General features: G+C 36.0%; 1 protein-coding gene across 7 annotated transcripts in view; it reads right to left on the reverse strand.

The window, feature by feature from the left end:
• Positions 1–2,672: 2,672 nt before the first annotated feature.
• Positions 2,673–19,059, reverse strand: part of UHRF2 (ubiquitin like with PHD and ring finger domains 2) — a 72,921-nt gene continuing 56,534 nt past the window's right edge. For 2 of the 7 annotated variants that reach the window (XM_086415169.1, XM_086415173.1), the window contains 8 exons: positions 17,933–18,037; positions 15,951–16,057; positions 12,417–12,579; positions 11,600–11,740; positions 9,713–9,806; positions 9,239–9,396; positions 4,702–4,800; positions 2,673–3,692 (listed from right to left, as the gene is read on the reverse strand). In XM_086415169.1, the coding sequence (XP_086271295.1) occupies positions 3,546–3,692; positions 4,702–4,800; positions 9,239–9,396; positions 9,713–9,806; positions 11,600–11,740; positions 12,417–12,579; positions 15,951–16,057; positions 17,933–18,037 (1,014 nt within the window). In that variant the 3' untranslated portion in view covers positions 2,673–3,545. Of the gene's footprint in view, positions 4,043–4,701; positions 4,801–9,238; positions 9,397–9,712; positions 9,807–11,599; positions 11,741–12,416; positions 12,599–12,672; positions 14,309–15,950; positions 16,058–17,932; positions 18,038–19,059 lie in introns of all 7 variants that reach the window. The other 5 variants (XR_015169579.1, XR_015169581.1, XR_015169580.1 and 2 more) reach the window with 5 other exon arrangements.

Consider the following 19,059-nt stretch of genomic DNA (forward strand, 5'->3'; position numbering starts at 1 on the left):
AAAACAGCCCAGACCATCAACAGATTGGATTAAAGATTAACTGAGCATGGCCTCACCCATCAGAACAAGACCCAGTTTCCCCCTCAGTCAGTCTCTCCCATCAGGAAGCTTCCATTAGCCTCATGTGTATGCAGGTCAGGAAGCAGCAGTTAGAACTGGACATGGAACAACAGACTGGTTCCAAATCCTGAAAGAAGTACGCCAAGGCTATATATTATCAACCTGCTTATTTTAACTTATATGTAGAGTACATCATGAGAAACGCTTGGCTAGAGGAAGCACAAGCTGGAGTCAAGATTGCCAGGAGAAATATCAACAACCTCAGATATACAGATGACACCATTCTTACGGCAGAAAGCGAAGGACTAATGAGCCTCCTGATGAAAGTCAAAGAGGAGAGTGAAAAAAGTTGGCTTAAAACTCAACATTCAGAAAACTAAGATCATGGCCTCTGGTCCCATCACTTCATGGCAAATAGACAGGGAAACAATGGAAACAGCGACAGACTTTATGTTTTGGGCTCCAAAATCACTGCAGATGGTGATTGCAGCAATGAAACTAAAAGATGCTTACTCCTTGGAAGGAAAGTTATGACCAACCTAGAAGCATATTCAAAAGCAGAGACATTACTTTATCAACAAAGGTATGTCTAGTCAATGCTATGGTTTTTTCCAGTAGTCATGTATGGATGTGAGAGTTGGACTATAAAGAAAGCCGAGCACCGAAGAATTGATGCTTTTGAACTATGGTATTGGAGAAGACTCTTGAGAGTCCCTTGGACATCAAGGAGATCCAAACAGTACATCCTAAAGGAAATCAGCCCTGAATATTCATTGGAAGAATGAAGCTGATTCATCATCATTCATTGATGCTGAAGCTGAAACTCCAGTACTTTGGCCACCTCATGCGAAGAGTTGACTCATTGAAAAGACTCTGATGCTGGGAGGGATTGGGGGCAGGAGGAGAAGGGGACGACAGAGGATGAATGGCTGGATGGCATCACTGACTCGATGGACATGAGTCTGAGTGAACTCTGGGAGTTGGTGATGGACAGGGAGGCCTGGCATGCTGCGATTCATGGGGTCGCAAAGAGTTGGACACAACTTAGAGACTGATCTGATAACTTACTAAATGTAACAGAATCCAGTAAAAATCTCATCTTTCAAACTTATGCCTAAGAGACAATCAAATATTATGTCCCACCTTCCTGATGGACAACTACAACACTTATGAAGAAGTCTTGCTGCCTACCCAGCCACACTTTTAAGTCTAAATCTGGTCACTCTTGAATTCTAACTACCAATTTAGAAGAAAATAGGTTAAACTGTACCACATGGTTACAACTGGCAAAATCTATTCTGTTTGAAAGGCTTTTGACATTTCAAAATGCAAATTATAAAAGGCAAAGAAAAAAAAAAGATTCAGGAGATATACACAAATTAAAGATACGAAGATAGCAAGTAATAACAATTTAAAGTCTATTTGGGTCCTGATTCAAACAAACTTAAATATCCATTTATGATATTTGAGACAAGAGAAATTTGAACAAAGATTTACTAGATTTGAGGATATAATTACCATTAAATTTTTTAAACTTCCTATGCTTTATGTTAAAAAACCTTGAAGTCTTCAAAAAAAGCTTGAGCAACATAAAATTGTTTAGCTTTGAGACATTCTTGACACTTCTGAACATGTTAAACTGTAATCAGTTTTTTTATTCACAGTCTATCATTTTATAGCAAAGTTAAATAAATAGATACCATAAATGTGGGAATCTTTTGTTTTCCTAATAAAAGTAGTAGAACCAGTTCAAGTAGTTGAAACTGGAAGGTATTCCCCACTCTTCATGCATCAATATGGCCAACACCAGATGATGCAATTTAATGATTCATTTTCAACCTAATTTATTCAAAATAAAAACAATTCCAATGTTTAAAACTAGCCCTCGCTGACAGTAGCTCCAATCACTGTGTTTGAGCTTAACTGAATGCAGGAAAAGTTCTGAAACCAGTCTGGCTTATATTCAAGCGTAAGCCTATGTAGCCCAAAGTAGACTGCCAGGTGTAGACTCAGATGGCCTGTGTATAGCACAGCTCTGTCACTCCCCTGTCCAGTGAACTTTGGCCAGTTTCCTAACCTTTCTATGCCTTTGATATTCATCCATAAGAAGGGGATAAGAAGTTCTGCCTATTAGGACTGTCAGTAGGGTTAAGTGAGTACACATGAAAATGAACAAATGCAAAGCAAATATTCAATAAATATAGCTATATTTCTGACTCTGTATTCAAGGGCAGGAAAACTGACTCAATAATATTAAAACTTTTGTGAAAATTTAGTTTCAGAAACTAGAACTGTTTTAGAATATTCTCATGTCTGTGAAACAAGTATCACTGATTATGCTAAAATTGAACATAAGACTGAGTTGTTATAGATAAAATAGTCACTAGGTTCTTAATTTGAAAATTTCCCCCATTTAGTTAAAAAAAAAAAAAATTCAGGGTGAAATCTATCCTTTAGTACTTAAGATTTCATACCAAAAATTAAGAGTAAAAAATTGTGCATAATGTCTGTTTCAGTAAAAACACACACTGAAATACTCTGGAAGTGACTGATTCTTAAATATACCTACAAATATAAGCCATACAAATGTAAAAAAGTGAAGCAAGATGAGCTTTTTTCTGATCATAAAATATTTATTAAGGTATACTTTAGGGAATATAGTGAATATAAAATTTAGGATCACAATATGAAGCAATTTCAATCCTCTCAAAAAGTCAGCCCAGTCCTCAATGCTCTGCAGATGTAAAACCACTGGTGAGACTCACTAAAAGCAGTTTGACTAGTACAGAAGAGGCTTTTCATGAAATTTACAACTAGATCATCTGAATACCTCTTTTAAGTGCAAAACCACACCACATTACACTAATGCAGCAACGATGCATTCATATTGTTCTCATTAGTAGTCAACTTGCATAAAATACCAGAAAAAAGCACAATGGAGCTCACAAAATGGGCTAAAAAATGAACCTGTTCTTGCAAAACACACACTGAAATGGAAGAAGACATTAAAAATGTATTATGCACACTACAGAAGCTGCGTTCATTCCAACAATCTCAAGTGTCACTTCCTTTTCTAAAATCAAATTACATGAACCAGGCACAACTAATATTTGGGAGGCAGTGTGTAGCTAAAATTTCATTTAACTAATTTCTCAATGATTTAAAAAATCCCCATAAATCTTTTCTGTCCTGAGGTAGTTGCAAAATAAATCATAACTTGGATATCAACTAGAGCTGAGGCTTTGACTTCTTACTCCTTAAAACTAGTTGTTAACTGACAAGAACTACCTTTTGATATTTAAAAGACAGTTGAGAAATGGGCCTCTCACTACACACACAAGATGATGGCTATGTAGGAAAGAGGATTAGCTGCTTCAGAACGTGAGATATGGTCCACCATTGCTTCCACCCTCCCAACCACCCCCAACCATTTTAGATTCCTTATTGTCCAAAAAGCCATGGGGAGCAACACAGTAGTAGACAGATCATCGTCCTTTGCTGTAGCCAGGGAAGAAAAGATCAAGTAGAGTCTGCAGAACTGCATTGGGAATCATGATGTAATTCTGGCCAAGATCATGCCGGCAAGCAGGACAGGAGAACACTTGAGCCTTAAAGGAGCGCTGCAAACAATCCTAAGGCAAAACCAAAAGCAAAATGAAAAGTAAACACACCTGATTTCATCTGAGGGTAAAGCACATAGAAAATACTCAACAATTTAGGCTTTTGAATTGAACTAGAAACTTACTGTTTGGCAACAAGAGAAACATAAAAGATGAACAACTGTCAAAGCCTGAACCTGCAGTAGAAAATGAACTTACAAACAAGGCTTCAGTTTCACCTCTAACACACACTGTGAGACTTCAGGCAAATGACAATTTTTATATAAATTTCCTCATTCAGTGAATTGAGTGTTAGAATTCTGCATGGTTCCTACTAGCCTCACCCAGATTGGATTTTAATCCTTATCTTTCCTGATGGGGCACTAAAGAAAAAAAAAAAAAAAAAAACAAAACTCAGGAATTCCCTCCTTAAAACTACATTATCTATTTTATATAATGTGCTTTCCAAAAAGATACTATTTAACTGACTCAAGGTCAGATAAAAACACTTATGTGGAAAGTCTGTTTCCATTTTACAAAAGAAACTAAACCTCAGAAGTTAGGTCAGGACATATAACCACCAAGCAGTAGAACAAGATTCCAACCTTGGTTTGACTGAAATTCAAATTCCTTTTATACCACACTGATAAGACAATACACAACTCCTCTGGGTATGCTGCCAGACAGAATTTGTTCTAGATTCTGTTAAGTACACAGACTTATTTCAGTTTGCACTATAACATATGAGACATACATAAGTTTTAATAGAAAACACCAGCAACACCTAACTTTCTTTTCCATTTCAATTCATCTTCAATAATTTCAAACATGGTAGAATGTGGAGACTATATAGATTTGAACTGTTGTAGAATTAAAATATGCATTCACCACCAAGATGAAATTAAATGCTTCCTATCCAGCAAGGTTCCTTATCTATTCTGCTTCATGAAAAAAAACTGCTTTTTCATGAGCTAAAAACAGGTTTGGAGGTTAGTGTGCCTCCTTGCCTAATAAGGGAAAATGAGAAAGGAATTCTACTTACTTTACAGACATTGTGCAGGCAATCTGTTGTCACAGGCTGGTAAACTAGCTCCTGGCAGCATACACACATAAAAGATTGTTCCAATTTTTTCAGAAAATTCTAAAATGGTACCCAAGCAAAAGAAAAAAAGGTTAGCATTTCATAATATATTAACAGAATTCTAAATAATTGGGGGGAAAAGTGTCAATCGCGTTTAGTATATACGCTTTCTATCAAGAAAAAAAAATCAAGTAGTGGTTGTAACTACAAGCAAATGTGTAATAGGAAACTGCAGAAATCTCATCCATAAGATAAACATATTAGTTTTTAAATCTTAGGATTCAGTCACAAAGTTTGCAAAGTCAAGATATGACTTTAAAAAGAAAACATATTTCAGAGATTACTACTTTTCACTTGAAAAAAATCATGAACAACTTGTCTCAAGGTCATTACATAAAGATTTTCAAAAAGCTCCATGTTATTCTAAATATATCTATATATATTCTAATATATCTATTCACCCTTTTCTCTTATAAAACTTCAATACTTATTTTTTATGCTGAAAAAGATGAAACCACTTGGCAATAATACTCTAGTATAAAAAACCCCAAAGAATCAATGTATTTATATTCCTAGGATAATTTTCTGTGATATTTTGCCCCAGTCCAAAAATCCCCTATTTTCCTATTGCTAACATTTACTCAAACTGGGATTAAATTATAGAAGGTCAAGCTTTCTAAAGCAAACATGATCAAATGAGTACTCTTTAATCTTCAAAAGCCATTATTGTGTTCTATTTTATCCAAGCTGTTTAACCTAGAAGGAAAAGTAGTTTTTTGAATAGTCACCAGGATAATCCTCCACTCAGTTATTTTTGGGTAGTGGGGGAGTGTATTTTATATTTGTTCTTTCTGTTAATAGAAAAAGTAGAATCTGCAAGAATTTCAGGTAAAAAAAACCCAAACAAAGAAGGATTACATTTCATATTTATATCTTGATACTAACTTTTAAAGTATTATCCAACACACTAGAAGAATATACCAGTTCCAGGGAGATGTGGAGAAAACTTTAATACTAAGTCCGTCTCTCTGTCAAACGACTTTATTTCCCCAGTACCTTCACAGTGCAATATAAACATATGTAGCATCAACATTTTGAGTTCCTACAATGTGCTAAGTACTCATCTACAGAGAGTAACAAAAAGGCCAAGTCTCTGTTCTCAGAGAACTTTATATTCCTTTAGGAGAGCAAATGTTTAAAAATTCAATTTCAGATATTCATAACTGAGGAAACAAAGCAAATTAAAGCAACAGTAAGGAGGGTCTATTTTAGAAAATATAGCCAGGAAGTGTAGTACTTCCCTAGTACTTTGGGGAGTGTAGTACTTTGTAGAGACTTACAGGATATGAAGGAATGAGCTACATGAAGATAAAGAGAGGAGAATGCCAGTCAGAGAGACAGCATAAAGGTCCAGGAATAGGAACAGGTTCAGTGTGTTTAAATAGCACAAATGTCACTGTGGCTGAAGCAGTTTGAGGGGGAAGAGTGGCAAGAGGGGAATGCAGAGGTTGGTAGGGATGCCAGATCAGGTAAGGCCTTGGGAAGGTGTTTGGATATAAACATACATATGTAATATATGTACTTATTTAAAAGTCACAGCTGGCTAAAATCTGATTTTTTGTTCTTGGTTTATCTGAAGAAAATGGGCATGAAGCCTATGCAGGGTAACCACTAGCAGCAAGGTTACAGTCACCTGACCTAGGTATGTAAGATCCTGCCACTAGAGGGCAGGGTTTTATTGTTTGTTTGAGAACTGTCAAGTGCTGACTTTCATATAAAAGTTACACTGAAAGAAGAGATTGAAAAGTATACTTGATTTGCACATATCTATCAAGTCTTGCAGGATTTGATGACTTTGATTTTTTTAATTGATAAACAGGATATATTAAAAGCCTCATATTGAAGTCTAATACATAAGTTCCACCCAGACAACAAATGTGCAAAAGAGAACTTTCATGTGCACCAGATGTCATTATCCTTCACCTGTATCTGCTACTCTGTCTTCTGCCCACTCATAGCTAGGACTCACCTGAGTTACCAACTAACCCAGCTGTATCCTCTCCAACCAGAAAATTAGACCATAATCAACAACTGCTTGTTGTTTCTTACTTGCTCTAAGTGAAAATGACTCTTACATACCAGAGTCAAGACGCTCTATGCCTGAGACTCTAGGCTAAAAAGCAAGTTAACACTTCTCACAGAGTTAACTCACTTTTCTCTGTTCTCCAAACATGTAAGTCTCATTCTACCCAAGGACAACCCAAAATATTATATTTATAGACGAAACAAACAAAGAAAAAAACTCTCCAATATCGGTCCAAAGGGTATTTCATAAATCTCCTTCACTCCAAACAGTGAACTTCCAGATATTCAAGCTGGTTTTAGAAAAGGCAGAGGAACCAGAGATCAAATTGCCAACATCCGCTGGATCATTGAAAAAGCAAGAGAGTTCCGGAAAAACATCTATTTCTGCTTTATTGACTATGCCAAAGCCTTTGACTGTGTGGATCACAATAAACTGTGGAAAATCCTGAAAGAGATGGGAATACCAGACCACCTGACCTGCCTCTTGAGAAACCTATATGCAGGTGAGGAAGCAACAGTTAGAACTGGACATGGAACAGACTGGTTCCAAATAGGAAAAGGAGTACATCAAGGCTGTATATTGTCACCCTGCTTACTTAACTCATATGTAGAGTACATCATGAGAAACGCTGGGCTGGAAGAAGCACAAGCTGGAATTAAGACTTCCGGGAGAAATATCAATAACCTCAGATATGCAGATGACACCACCCTTATGGCAGAAAATGAAGAACTAAAGAGCCTCTTGATGAAAGTGAAAGAGGAGAGTGAAAAAGTTGGCTTAAAGCTCAACATTCAGAAAACTAAGATCATGGCATCCAGTCCCATCACTTGATGGGAAATAGATGGGGAAACAGTGGAAACAGTGTCAGACTTTATTTTTTGGGGCTCCAAAATTACTGCAGATGGTGACTGCAGCCATGAAATTAAAAGACGCTTACTCCTTGGAAGGAAAGTTATGATCAACCTAGAAGCATATTCACAAGCAGAGACATTACTTTATCAACAAAGTTCCGTCTAGTCAAGGCTATGGTTTTTCCAGTGGTCATGTATGGATGTGAGAGTTGGACTGTGAAGAAAGCTGAGCACGGAAGAACTGATGCTTTTGATCTGTGGTGTTGGAGAAGACTCTTGAGAGTCCCTTGGACTGCAAGGAGATCCAACCAGTCCATCCTAAAGGAGATCAGTCCTGGGTGTTCATTGGAAGGACTGATGTTGAAGCTGAAACTCCAATACTTTGGCCATCTGATGCAAAGAGCTGACTCATTTGAAAAGACCCTGATGCTGGGAAAGACTGAGGGCAGGAGGAGAAGGGGACAACAAAGGATGAGATGGTTGATGGCATCACCGACTCAATGGACATGAGTTTGGGTAGGCTCTGGGGGTTGGTGATGGACAAGGAGGTCTGGCATGCTGCAGTTCATGGGGTCGCAAAAAGTCAGACATGACTGAGCAACTGAACTGAACTGATTCATTCCTTAGTCTAAAAAGCGTATCAGGAAGATTTTTCCATAATGATGACTAAAAGAAACACAAAAACTATGAGAGTTTCCTCTAAATCCACATAAAAGGTGCATATAAGATATGCATTAACCCCATTTCAAACACACAGAAGTTCTGGCCAATGCCCTCAGAAAATGAAGAAAACATGGGAAGGAAAAAACTACTAAAAGGTTATCAAATGGAATTTCAAGAGAGGTTACTAGAGTTCACCCCCAACAGCTGCACATCACATACACAGGAAAGAAAACAGAAGAGTAATGCACTATACCTGACAAAGGTCTAATATCTAAGAAAACTGAAGAATCAAATTTATAAGTAAACTGAGAGACAAAAACAGTGAGCCAAGAATGAATGGACAATTTACATTTGGAACCTTTACCTTTTGGGATTTGATAATAAAAATTCATTGCAAACACAGCTTAACACAAAACCCAGACATCAGTTAAACTTGAAATTCCTTTTCACTTTAAAATGTTATGATTATCAAAGAAAACAAAAAAATAAAAAACACAGGAAATACTTAAATGCTGGTTTTTATTTTACTCCTAGGCTAAACATACGAGCACTGAAAATTGTGCTGAACTGCTTAAGACTTATTCTATTAGGTAACTTGGAACAAAACTTTCCTGATGAGGTTTAGATTAAATTGAATGTGTTTCACAACTGAAAATGCTCCCTATGAACAGTACCTCATACAGTTTAAGCACAAAGTAGTCAAAAAACCAACATCTAAGAGGCCTAAAATCAACTTAAAAGCATTTGAGTGCTGCCTCATTTCTGAAAGGAGCAACTGAATGAGAAGCCTGGATAAAAGGATCAAGTTTTAACTGCCTTGTGAAAATGATAATTCATAGGGAAATTATTTTTCATCATTTATTAATATTAGAAACTCTTTAAAAAAATCTTTACATACTGGTCCTTCCACAAGAGATGCAAGAACTTCATCCCATAGCTTCTGGTTTTGATGATCTTCTCTGATTAGATGTTGCTGCTGAGGGGTCAGTTGGAAAGCCTCAACTGCTTCTGCTGAATCTGATGGTTTGAGGACTTTGGAGGCACTTGGACAATCATCTAGATTTATTTAAAAATATATCAGCAGACTACAAGTGGTTCTAAGCAGATGAGTTAACCGGCACCAGTTATGCTTAACATGAAGATAATAAGCATAAAGCAGCATCTAACTTTCCCATAGTTTAGGATACTTTGCTGTTTAGGCTCTGACATTTTTCAAATACACAAATATCCCACCCCACTCCACCCCCACCATACACACACACACACAAAACCCCTTTTCTTTTAATTTCTTATGAGTTTTCAGCTTACTCTTAGTATTTCCCTTTATTAAAAACTAAGTTATTTGTATTTACATCCTTAGATCATTACCTACCATCTGCAGATGGCCTTTTTGAGGTTCCTCTGGCCTTCTTTGACTGTCCTTTGGTCTTCTTCCCTTCCTTATCAGAAGGGTAACCTACTGGATACTGATGAGGGGAAAAAGCGCAATGTAGATTTAACCTTCATAGAGAAGAGAGGTTAAAGGGGAATGGGGAGGGATCTATACTTTCCCTAAATTAAAAGGATTTATATAAAGGACACAGACATTGAAAGAAACAGAATTCAAAGGACAAAAGATTATTAAAAATCCCCCAATTCAGTGTAAGAATATAGTTCTGACTGTAAAGATATTCTATTTTATAACATCATGATCTTAGTTTCAGACTGAAAAGAGAAAAGAACAGTCTACAAGTTTTGACTAGGTGGCTTAAAAAGTTTGAGGAAGAAAGTAGAATTAGATAGAAAGGTAAGTCTCTGCCTCCGAAAATTAACAGGCAGATAGGGTAAGGCAGGAGAGCTTTTAGAAGACCTAAAGCCACTACACTACTGAATCCTTTATCAACTAAAAGGTAAGACTTTAAGGAGTAAATTCTACCCAATTACCCTTGTGTTTTATTGACTATACATTTTTTTGGACATGCTTTGTGATAACACTCATATTTAAAGCTCAAAATGTTACAAGTCTCAATGATATTAACTCATCATAGCTGATTGGCTTACATGCTTCTTTCTGTTCAACTGTTTCACATTTAACCTATCTAGAATACTGCTCTGCTGAACAGTAGACCTGAAAAAAAAAATGTTTTGAAAATGGATTTAACAATAGGTTTTAAAAGTATTTATAAAAGGAATGATTTTGGCAGTTATTTTAGCAGCTGACGGATCTCATTTAAACAATTCCATGAGTTTAAAAAGAAAAAACTAAACAAAACAAAACAAAAAAACAGACTTGCACTAGAAGAGACACACTCACCTGCCTGTGTGGTCAGACACTTGCCCATAGTTCAGCCCCTACACATGCAGTGTGGGCAGAGCCAGGGGAAATGACAAAGCTGGTAGTCTTTACGAGAAGCACAGTGATGGGGAATGATGGAGGATAAACTCAAACCATGCTCTGAAGTCAGTGTCAGGGACAAAGTCTAGGGTGTATAGGCAGTGGAGGGGGAATGTAGCCATACCATCCATTATGCACACAAAACTAACAAAGTCTTACATGGGTTAACAGCTAAGCATGGGCAAAGAGAAAAAAAAAGGCAAAGCACTAAAGGTGGTGACAGGACAAGGAAGCAGCTTGGAGGGGGGAGAGAGAAAAGGGGTGAGGAAAAGTGAGAAGGGTAGAAAGCAGACCACTCTTATAAGCCACCTCCCCCCTTCCCCTACCAGAGACACACCCCCTGTGCCCTCTAGGATAAAACTTCCCTTCTCAAGGGCTCCTATACCTCAATTTCAGGTATCCCTTTCCCTCATACTTAAAGTCCAGAGTGAATTGGAAATACAGTTGACCCTTGAACAATGCAGGAATTTAGGGTGGGGCCAATTGTACGGAAGTCAAAAATGAGTAACTTATGGTTGGCCTTCTGCATCTGGGGATTTAACCAACTGCAGAAATGTACTGCAATATTTGCTATTGAAAAAAAAATCCGTGTATAAGTGGACCCATTTAGCTCATGCCTGTGCTGTTCAAGGGTCAAATGTATTTTACTTTTCATTGTCAAGCCCAGTTTTCCCCAAGCACAATTCTTGGTCTTAGGGCAGTTTGATACCTAGGAGGCTGTTTTTTTACTTCTTTTCCTTTCCTATACTTGTGTGATCTCATTCCTCACCCCTTACAGTCCACTGATCAACTGCTGTGGGTTATATCCAGTGTTAAGGCACACAGATAGTACACAGGCATACATTTTTATGAACATACATGTAGCCTAGACAAATGTAATCTAACCTGTAAACGAAGACATAGTCTCCTTGACCGTTCTATTCCTTCTGAGGTCCAAGGAGCAGGTTCAACATCATCTCTCCTTAAAAGATAGCGCCAAACCAAGAATCCATGGCTTGATGAAATCTCTGGCCAGTATTTCACCACCTAAATCATAATATTTCAGCTAGTTTGAGATGTACAGTTTAGACTTAATCATAATGTCACGTTAGTGTTTTAAGTAAACTTGGCAGAACTAAATGCAACTTTGAAAGATACTGGCTTTGCTGGAATAGTAAGTAGAAGTATGCACTAAAATATTGTTTTGACTTTATTTCTTAATTATGATAATTCCCATAAGAACAGACTGCTATAAATTTCAAGTTGTAGCAAGATTATGTTCATTAATATAATTTTACATAGTAGATTAAAATGGTGGCAGTAGATGCCTTCGTTTTTAAAACAAAGAATGCATCCTATTTTAAAATTATAATGTGCTCTACTTTGAAAAATCTATTAGTTAGAATCATTCTGGAAGATACAAGAATTCAATATTTACAACGGCCAAGTTATTTGAACAGTTTTATCATAAGAGAATATCACTTATAAAAAACTTAACCCCAAATATAACTTTGCCTTTAGGGACTTTAGGTAAGTCTTAAAAGACAAGTATCAAAATTAAGAGCTCATTTTGTGCCTGTTTTATTTCTAGAAAAAGTAGAAAGACCAACTAAGAAGCTCTATTGTTTCCTTTAGCCCACCCACAGTAGAGCAGTTCCCTGTGGCAACCCTGTCTTGAAAGCCCAGAAGAATGACTAACAAGATGTCATGCCAGATAGAGCACCTTATAAATGCCATCATATCTGTTGCCTTCTTCAGGAGCATATTTGCTGATCTTCCTCCCTTTAAAACTGCGTATCACTCTGACTGGCTTACCAGCTCTCCAATTCCGAGACTCTGCTCCAATTTTATCATCCAATGGAGCATCACAGTTTAGGGCCAATGCCCTAAAAAATAAAACAAAGTCTTTATACCAAGTAATCTTTCTTCAAGTATATAATCACATCATTAGCTAACTTAAAAGGTGAATTATGCCTTACCTGATGGTTAAGATTCTATGATTCTTTCCATATTATTCCAGATAATAGGATTATGCTTTCCCCCACCAGCAGAGAAGACAAATCAGTTTTCTGATGTCACCCCCAAGCCAGGGGATTGGTTCTCAGATAGCCTGTAGGGTTCTTCTGAAAGTAATAACATCTGTGCCACGTATAATAGAAAACAACTAGAAATACATGGAATTTTCTTTAAATAACGTTGTTGAGGGAAGGGAGAAAGTTGGAAAACTAAAGCAAGTTGACTGCTGTAACCATTATTTTTGATAAGGGAATAAGGTTAAATTGTTGGAATAATGTAGAAAGAAATCCAGAAAAATAAATTTGTCTGCAAGGTACAAACGACCTTTCTTGGTCTACTTTCCATATTCCAGACAGAGATTCCTTAAAGTTTACAAGATAATAAAGAACAAGTTTAATATGAAGATATCCTTTAAAGATTTCCAGTAAAAAGATAAGTTTAAATAAAACTGAAGCATTCAAATACCTGTGCTAAATCATGACAATAAAGATTTTTGGCTGCTCAAGATCACTACATTTTACTGATGACACATGAACAAGGAGGAACCCTGAGCTGGAAGCAGCACTTGATTTAGCTGAACCTTCCTTAGTATGTGTACTCATCTCGTAGTAACTAATCAGTAAGGTTATTAGATGTTATTCTTGGGGAAACATAGTCCTGCCCTCCAAGACAAACTAGAACTATTTAAAGTTAGTATTTTTCCTCTAAGATAGTGGTAGCCAACCTATTTGGCACTAGAGACCCGTTTCATGGGACAATTTTCCCATGGAATGGGGGTGGGGAGGATAGTTTCAGGATGATTCAAGCACATTCCATTTATTGCACACTTTATTTCTATTATTATCACATCAACTCCACCTTCAGATCATCAGGCATGAGATCCGTGAGGTTGAGGATTCCTTCTGTAAGACACCTGTATCCTAACTTAAGTGCAAAGAATCCACTGAGAACACTTAAGGTTAAAAATATACAGACACCCTCCCCTGAAATCTGAATCAGATATGAACAAAATACTTTTTTCCAGGGTCTAGTTCTTTTTATGCAGGCTCAAAAAAATAAAATTAGGACTAAATGACTCATTTATTATAATCTCTATCATAGTTAAAGTAAATGAACTTAAGTGTTTTGTTGTAAAAAATTTTTTTAGGTGTCATTAAAACTCATCAAGTTATCATTTTTTGGTTAAAATCTCATATGGGAAATGCATTAAAACCCTGTCAGGTAGAAGAAACTGTAGCCATCAATTCCAGCATTGGTATTATTTATGGAATATCTACTGAGATACATATACTTCATCCCCTAAAAGAACTGAGATAGAGATATGTACTATCTTCCTGTTAATGAGTAGAATGCTTTGGTGCCACAGGTACCTTTCGTCATAATGACTGCCACCACTAACTGGGATTATTAACTCACTTCCAGTTTCACGTAAGTGTGCAGTCTGTTCAAGTCTGTGTAAAGAGTCCAAGAGGATGAAACTAGGCAAAACAAAAGGCTTTTCCAATACTCTGTCCACAGCTCAATCGGTTGCCTCTAATTGTCCCGATAAAGGATGGTCAGGTTACCTGCTGCCCTTTTCAGTTTCATAAAGTGGAAGAGCTGAGAAGAAACAGGAACAAACTTCTTAAAACCAAGGAGCAGGTATCAAACTACCTCTCAGTAGAGAAGCAAAAAGGAATTAGACCATATACACTCCAGGAAAGAATATACTATGGTTCAAAGCTAAGGGTCTTTTACTCCAGTTTTCATGTTTATAGTAAGACACATAGGTATCTTTGCTGAAGAGGTCTTTACAATCACAAGGCATACGCACAGCTCAGTGTATAAGTTAAGTGAAAGAATGTTAACATCTCTGTGATAAGTTAATCCTGAATTGTTCTCTGAGTTACTATTTCATTTTCACTACCTTCTTTATTAATATAGACATTTTTACTGTCTGTCAATTATTTTCTGAGATTGTAACATATGATAAACAGGGTATACTTATTAGATTTTTCCAAGCTTGAAAAGAAACTCTCATGTACAAGTGCAGGTAGTTACAAAGGAAGTTTCATTCAAGTCAAATAATCTTATTATTTTAAAAAATATATAATTTTCAGATTTGACATGAAAAAGCCTTTTTGCAAATTCAAGATACATTGACAATACACATCAAAATATTTCTAATTCTTTTTAAGATCATTCCTCCTAAAGAATTGCTTCCTCATTAGCAAAAGACTGCATAGGGACTAGACTTCTACCTCAACAATGTTTTCACCAGCAAATCTGACCTGTCTCCTCTGCTGGTTCAATATAATAATCCTACTGTCAGAAATAATATAGAAGGAAGACATAAAAACAGATTCTATATAACTTGGTATACAATAAAAGTCTTGAAACCACAAAGTATATTCTTCACATAGTAATCAGAAATTAAGGGCACACTACTTAAAACTGAGTGATTTAGACTCAGGCAAGCAAAACTCACTTTTATTCAATATTTCACAAAATATTCTTAATAATAAAACACAAAAAATTTCAACTTTATCATTGCAAAATTATCACTATGACAAGTTACAACGTGGTCATTGCTATCTGATGGTTTGGGTCACTTAATCTATTTCTGGTGCTAGCATGCATTTACAGAATACAACATTTGAAGTTAAACTTTATATTCCAATGAAGCTGGAATATCATAAATACTTCTATACGATAAAGTTGGCACAAGGTGGCTCTTTCATAATGATTTTTTTTTAGACACTTAAAAGACATAAATTTTAAAAGCACCTTGTGTAGTTCTGATTAAGTTATCTGATGTTTCATGCACATAAATGTGGCTCCCAAACATAATCCTATTTCACATTAGTCTCTTCTAATAAGAAGTCTGTCACTTTAAAAGATAAATTTGTGTTTAGTAGAACAAAATTTGACCTATGTGGTAGTAGGCAAGCCATCTTCTCCTTAATTTCACTTAAATTATATAGGTTTCTTTTCTTCAAAGTTTTCAACATGTTTCCGAATGCAAAGCACACGTATTAAGACCGGGAATTACGTCATTTAAAAAAGAGTAATAAAAATAAGTTAAAAGCTTATAAGTATTTATATACTAATCAGTTAATAAGATTTTTATTTTAGCTATATTAACTTACACTTTAGGATTCTTCTCTACAGTGTAAGTTATAAATTATAGTCCTATATTCCAACTGTTAATACAAAGCCCAAATTCTAAACAATTTTTATAAACTCCAACAATAAAGAGTACCTGTTCATGTTTGTTAATGTTTGATCAGCCGATGGTGCACCAATTCTTTTATTACCAGCAAGATTTTTACCACCACTCCCAGTGTATGTGAATTCATCACCTCGGTCCTGCAGAAGAACATTTTTGGCATTAAACATCTAAATCCAGGTAGGATTTCACCCATTCTTATTTCATAGCCAGAACTTTGGTTAGGATGTTATAAGCTGACATGTTCTCTCAAGGTATCTACCAAAATAAGGGAAAATTCAAATACAGTCTTGTGTGTAATATACCGTCAAGGTGTATCACTTGATCTAAAGAGTTCATTTTAATATTATAGCTTCCAACACCTCCAGGCATAGCTATTCTTGTGATATACAAATAATCTATAGAATGTTACAAAATAAGGTCTTATAGGTTGGGAATATTAATTCAATGTTATTAAAATAAATATATCAATACTATGTTTGTAGGTTCTTTACAGGGCATCATTTTAATAAATACTCCAAAACTGATTTCTCAACAGCAATCTATACCATATCCAAGTTTGCTGATAACTTTCAAATTTATAATCCTAATAGCATTGTAAGTTCCTCACATTTCAAAATCTATGGGTTTACCCAAGTTATATTTGGGTAAGACAACTGCATATAATTAAGAAGAAAGTTAGAAAAGAATTTAACTACAATTTTGTATCATTATTGTTAAGTTTCTACCTGATTCAGTGCTTAAACTAAGAAAACCATCAGTATGTAAATGACTTCTACTAACGCTATCTTAATAGTCGTTCTTCAATGCAAGATTAATTAATTCAGACTGAATATAATGATTTTATTTACTTCATTCTTGCTTGTAATAAAGGTTTTTCATCTAATTTTTCCTTTGGACTAAGAATCAGAACTAGAATTTCATGATTTTAAGTGTTTTTATATGTCCTAAAACTTTTGGGACCCTTTGCAGATCCAAACTGAGGTTAAACACTGTTGATTCAACACTGAGGTTTATATTTTAAGGAATAAGGCATTAAGGAATTCATCTTCAGTGTATACATCATTTGAAGAAAGTCTAATAAAAAGTACATATTAAAAAGTCCAGAATACTTCTTCAATTGATCAGATACGGTCTTCCAGATGGTATCTGGATTGACTTCACAATGGCAGTGTGGCAGGTCTTTTTTTCCTCCCCATTTTTTTGAGGGGCGAGCAGTTTCTTAAAGAACTAATCATGCAACTACCATACAACCCAGCAATTACACTTCTGGGCATTTATCCCAAAGAAACAAACACTCATATTTATACACACAAAACCCCCTGTACACAAATGTTTATTGCAGCATTATTTGCTGCAATGGATGAATGGTTACACTGTGATACACCTATATCAATGGAACACTACTGAGCAATAGAAAGGAATGAACCATTGACACATGCCACAATGAGGACTATGCTGACTGAATAAACCTAATCCCAAAGATTATACACTAGAAGATTCCATTTATAAAAAATGTTTAAGTGACAAAAATTATAGAAATGGACAACAAATTAGTGGTTGTCTAGAGTTAAGGGATATTGGGGAAGCAGAAATAGTATGATGGCTAAAGAAGGGCAATGTGAGGGACCTTGCAGTAAGGAAAATGTTGTCCTGAATGTATAGCAGTATCAGTATCCTGGTTGTGATATTGGGCTATAGTTTTGCAAGATGTTACCATTGGCTGAAATTGAGTAAAGGGCACAGACATTTTTGTATTATTTCTAATAATTGTCAATCTACAATTATCCCCAAATTAAAATGAGCTCTAAAGAAAATGTGACTATTTTCATTGCAGTAATCAGCACAAGAAATGATTAAAGACACTGACTGATTTACTATGTTACTTGTATAGAACTGACCACTTCAACACAAAAGTGATGCTAAAAGAGATGGGATTTATCCTGGACAAAGCTTCTGTATTTTACTGAATAATCAAGACAGGTTCTAAAGAACAAGGTTGCATCATGACTTACTACTTCATCTGCAAATCCACCAGCCAGGACGAGAGAGTAAGCACCATCATTACTCCGACCATGAATTCCACCAACATGGGGTCGATGGACACCTGCTTCACTCACCTATAACATCAAGTGAGACTCAAAATACCTTCAAACAGTTCATTAAGTTACATTTACAAAATGGTTTCACATATGTTACTGTATCCTAAAAGCTTCCAACTAAGAACCAAATGTCACCCAGAATTCCATGTTTTGCTCAGACTTGACTTCTCCCCAACTATATATTCCTCAGGTACTGAAGTAATGACTCGTAAAACTGCTCAGGCCTAGAATTTTGAGTTTCAAAATAACTATTAAATAATCATCATCCTGTGTAATTCCAGCTCAATTCAGGTGAAAAATAATTTACTATCAGTATTCCAGAACTCCTCATTTCTCATCTTTCATTATGGTACTGTTCCCTAGTCAAGTCAAAGTGAAACTGTTAGTCGCTCAGTCATATCTGACCCTGCAACCCATGGACTGTAGCCCACCAGGCTCCTCAGTCCATGGAATTCTCCAGGCAAGAATACTGGAGTGGGTTGCCATTCCCTTCTCCAGGGGATCTTCCGGACCCAGGGACTGAACCCAGGTTTTCCTGCATTGCAGGCAGAAGCCCAGTTAAGTCAGACAGGCAACAGTTATTTCAGCCTCATTTTTCTGTATTCTTCAAACCCATCTGGTTGTAAATATTGCTCATTTGACTTCCTAATCTTCTCAAATCCATCATTTTCCACATTCACTGATATAATTCTAATTTGAGTCATGAATACTTAAAAAACATACCCTTTTTCACTGCCTCCAGCTTTGTTCCTTCAAATTCCTTCAACCCATCAAAAACAGAATAACCCTTTAAAGAACAAATCTGCTTTTAATTTTCAACTGCTTAACATGTATTAAATGGTCATAATAGTATATCAAGCCCAAGTTAAGTATTATATGTTACCTTCTCTCAACTGGGCTCCTACCTACTTTCTCATCCTTATATCCAGTTTCTTCTTTATGGAATTTATACATCTAAGCCCAACTACTCAGTAATACTCAAACATAGCACTCATTTTTAGTTTTTTGCAATGGGCTTACTACATTTCCCCAAATACCTT

The sequence above is a fragment of the Bos grunniens genome, chromosome 8 (genome assembly GCF_055505025.1).
Source record: "Bos grunniens cultivar Pamir isolate PY7600 chromosome 8, Bosgru_T2T1.0, whole genome shotgun sequence".
In the NCBI taxonomy this organism is placed as follows: domain Eukaryota; kingdom Metazoa; phylum Chordata; class Mammalia; order Artiodactyla; family Bovidae; genus Bos; species Bos grunniens.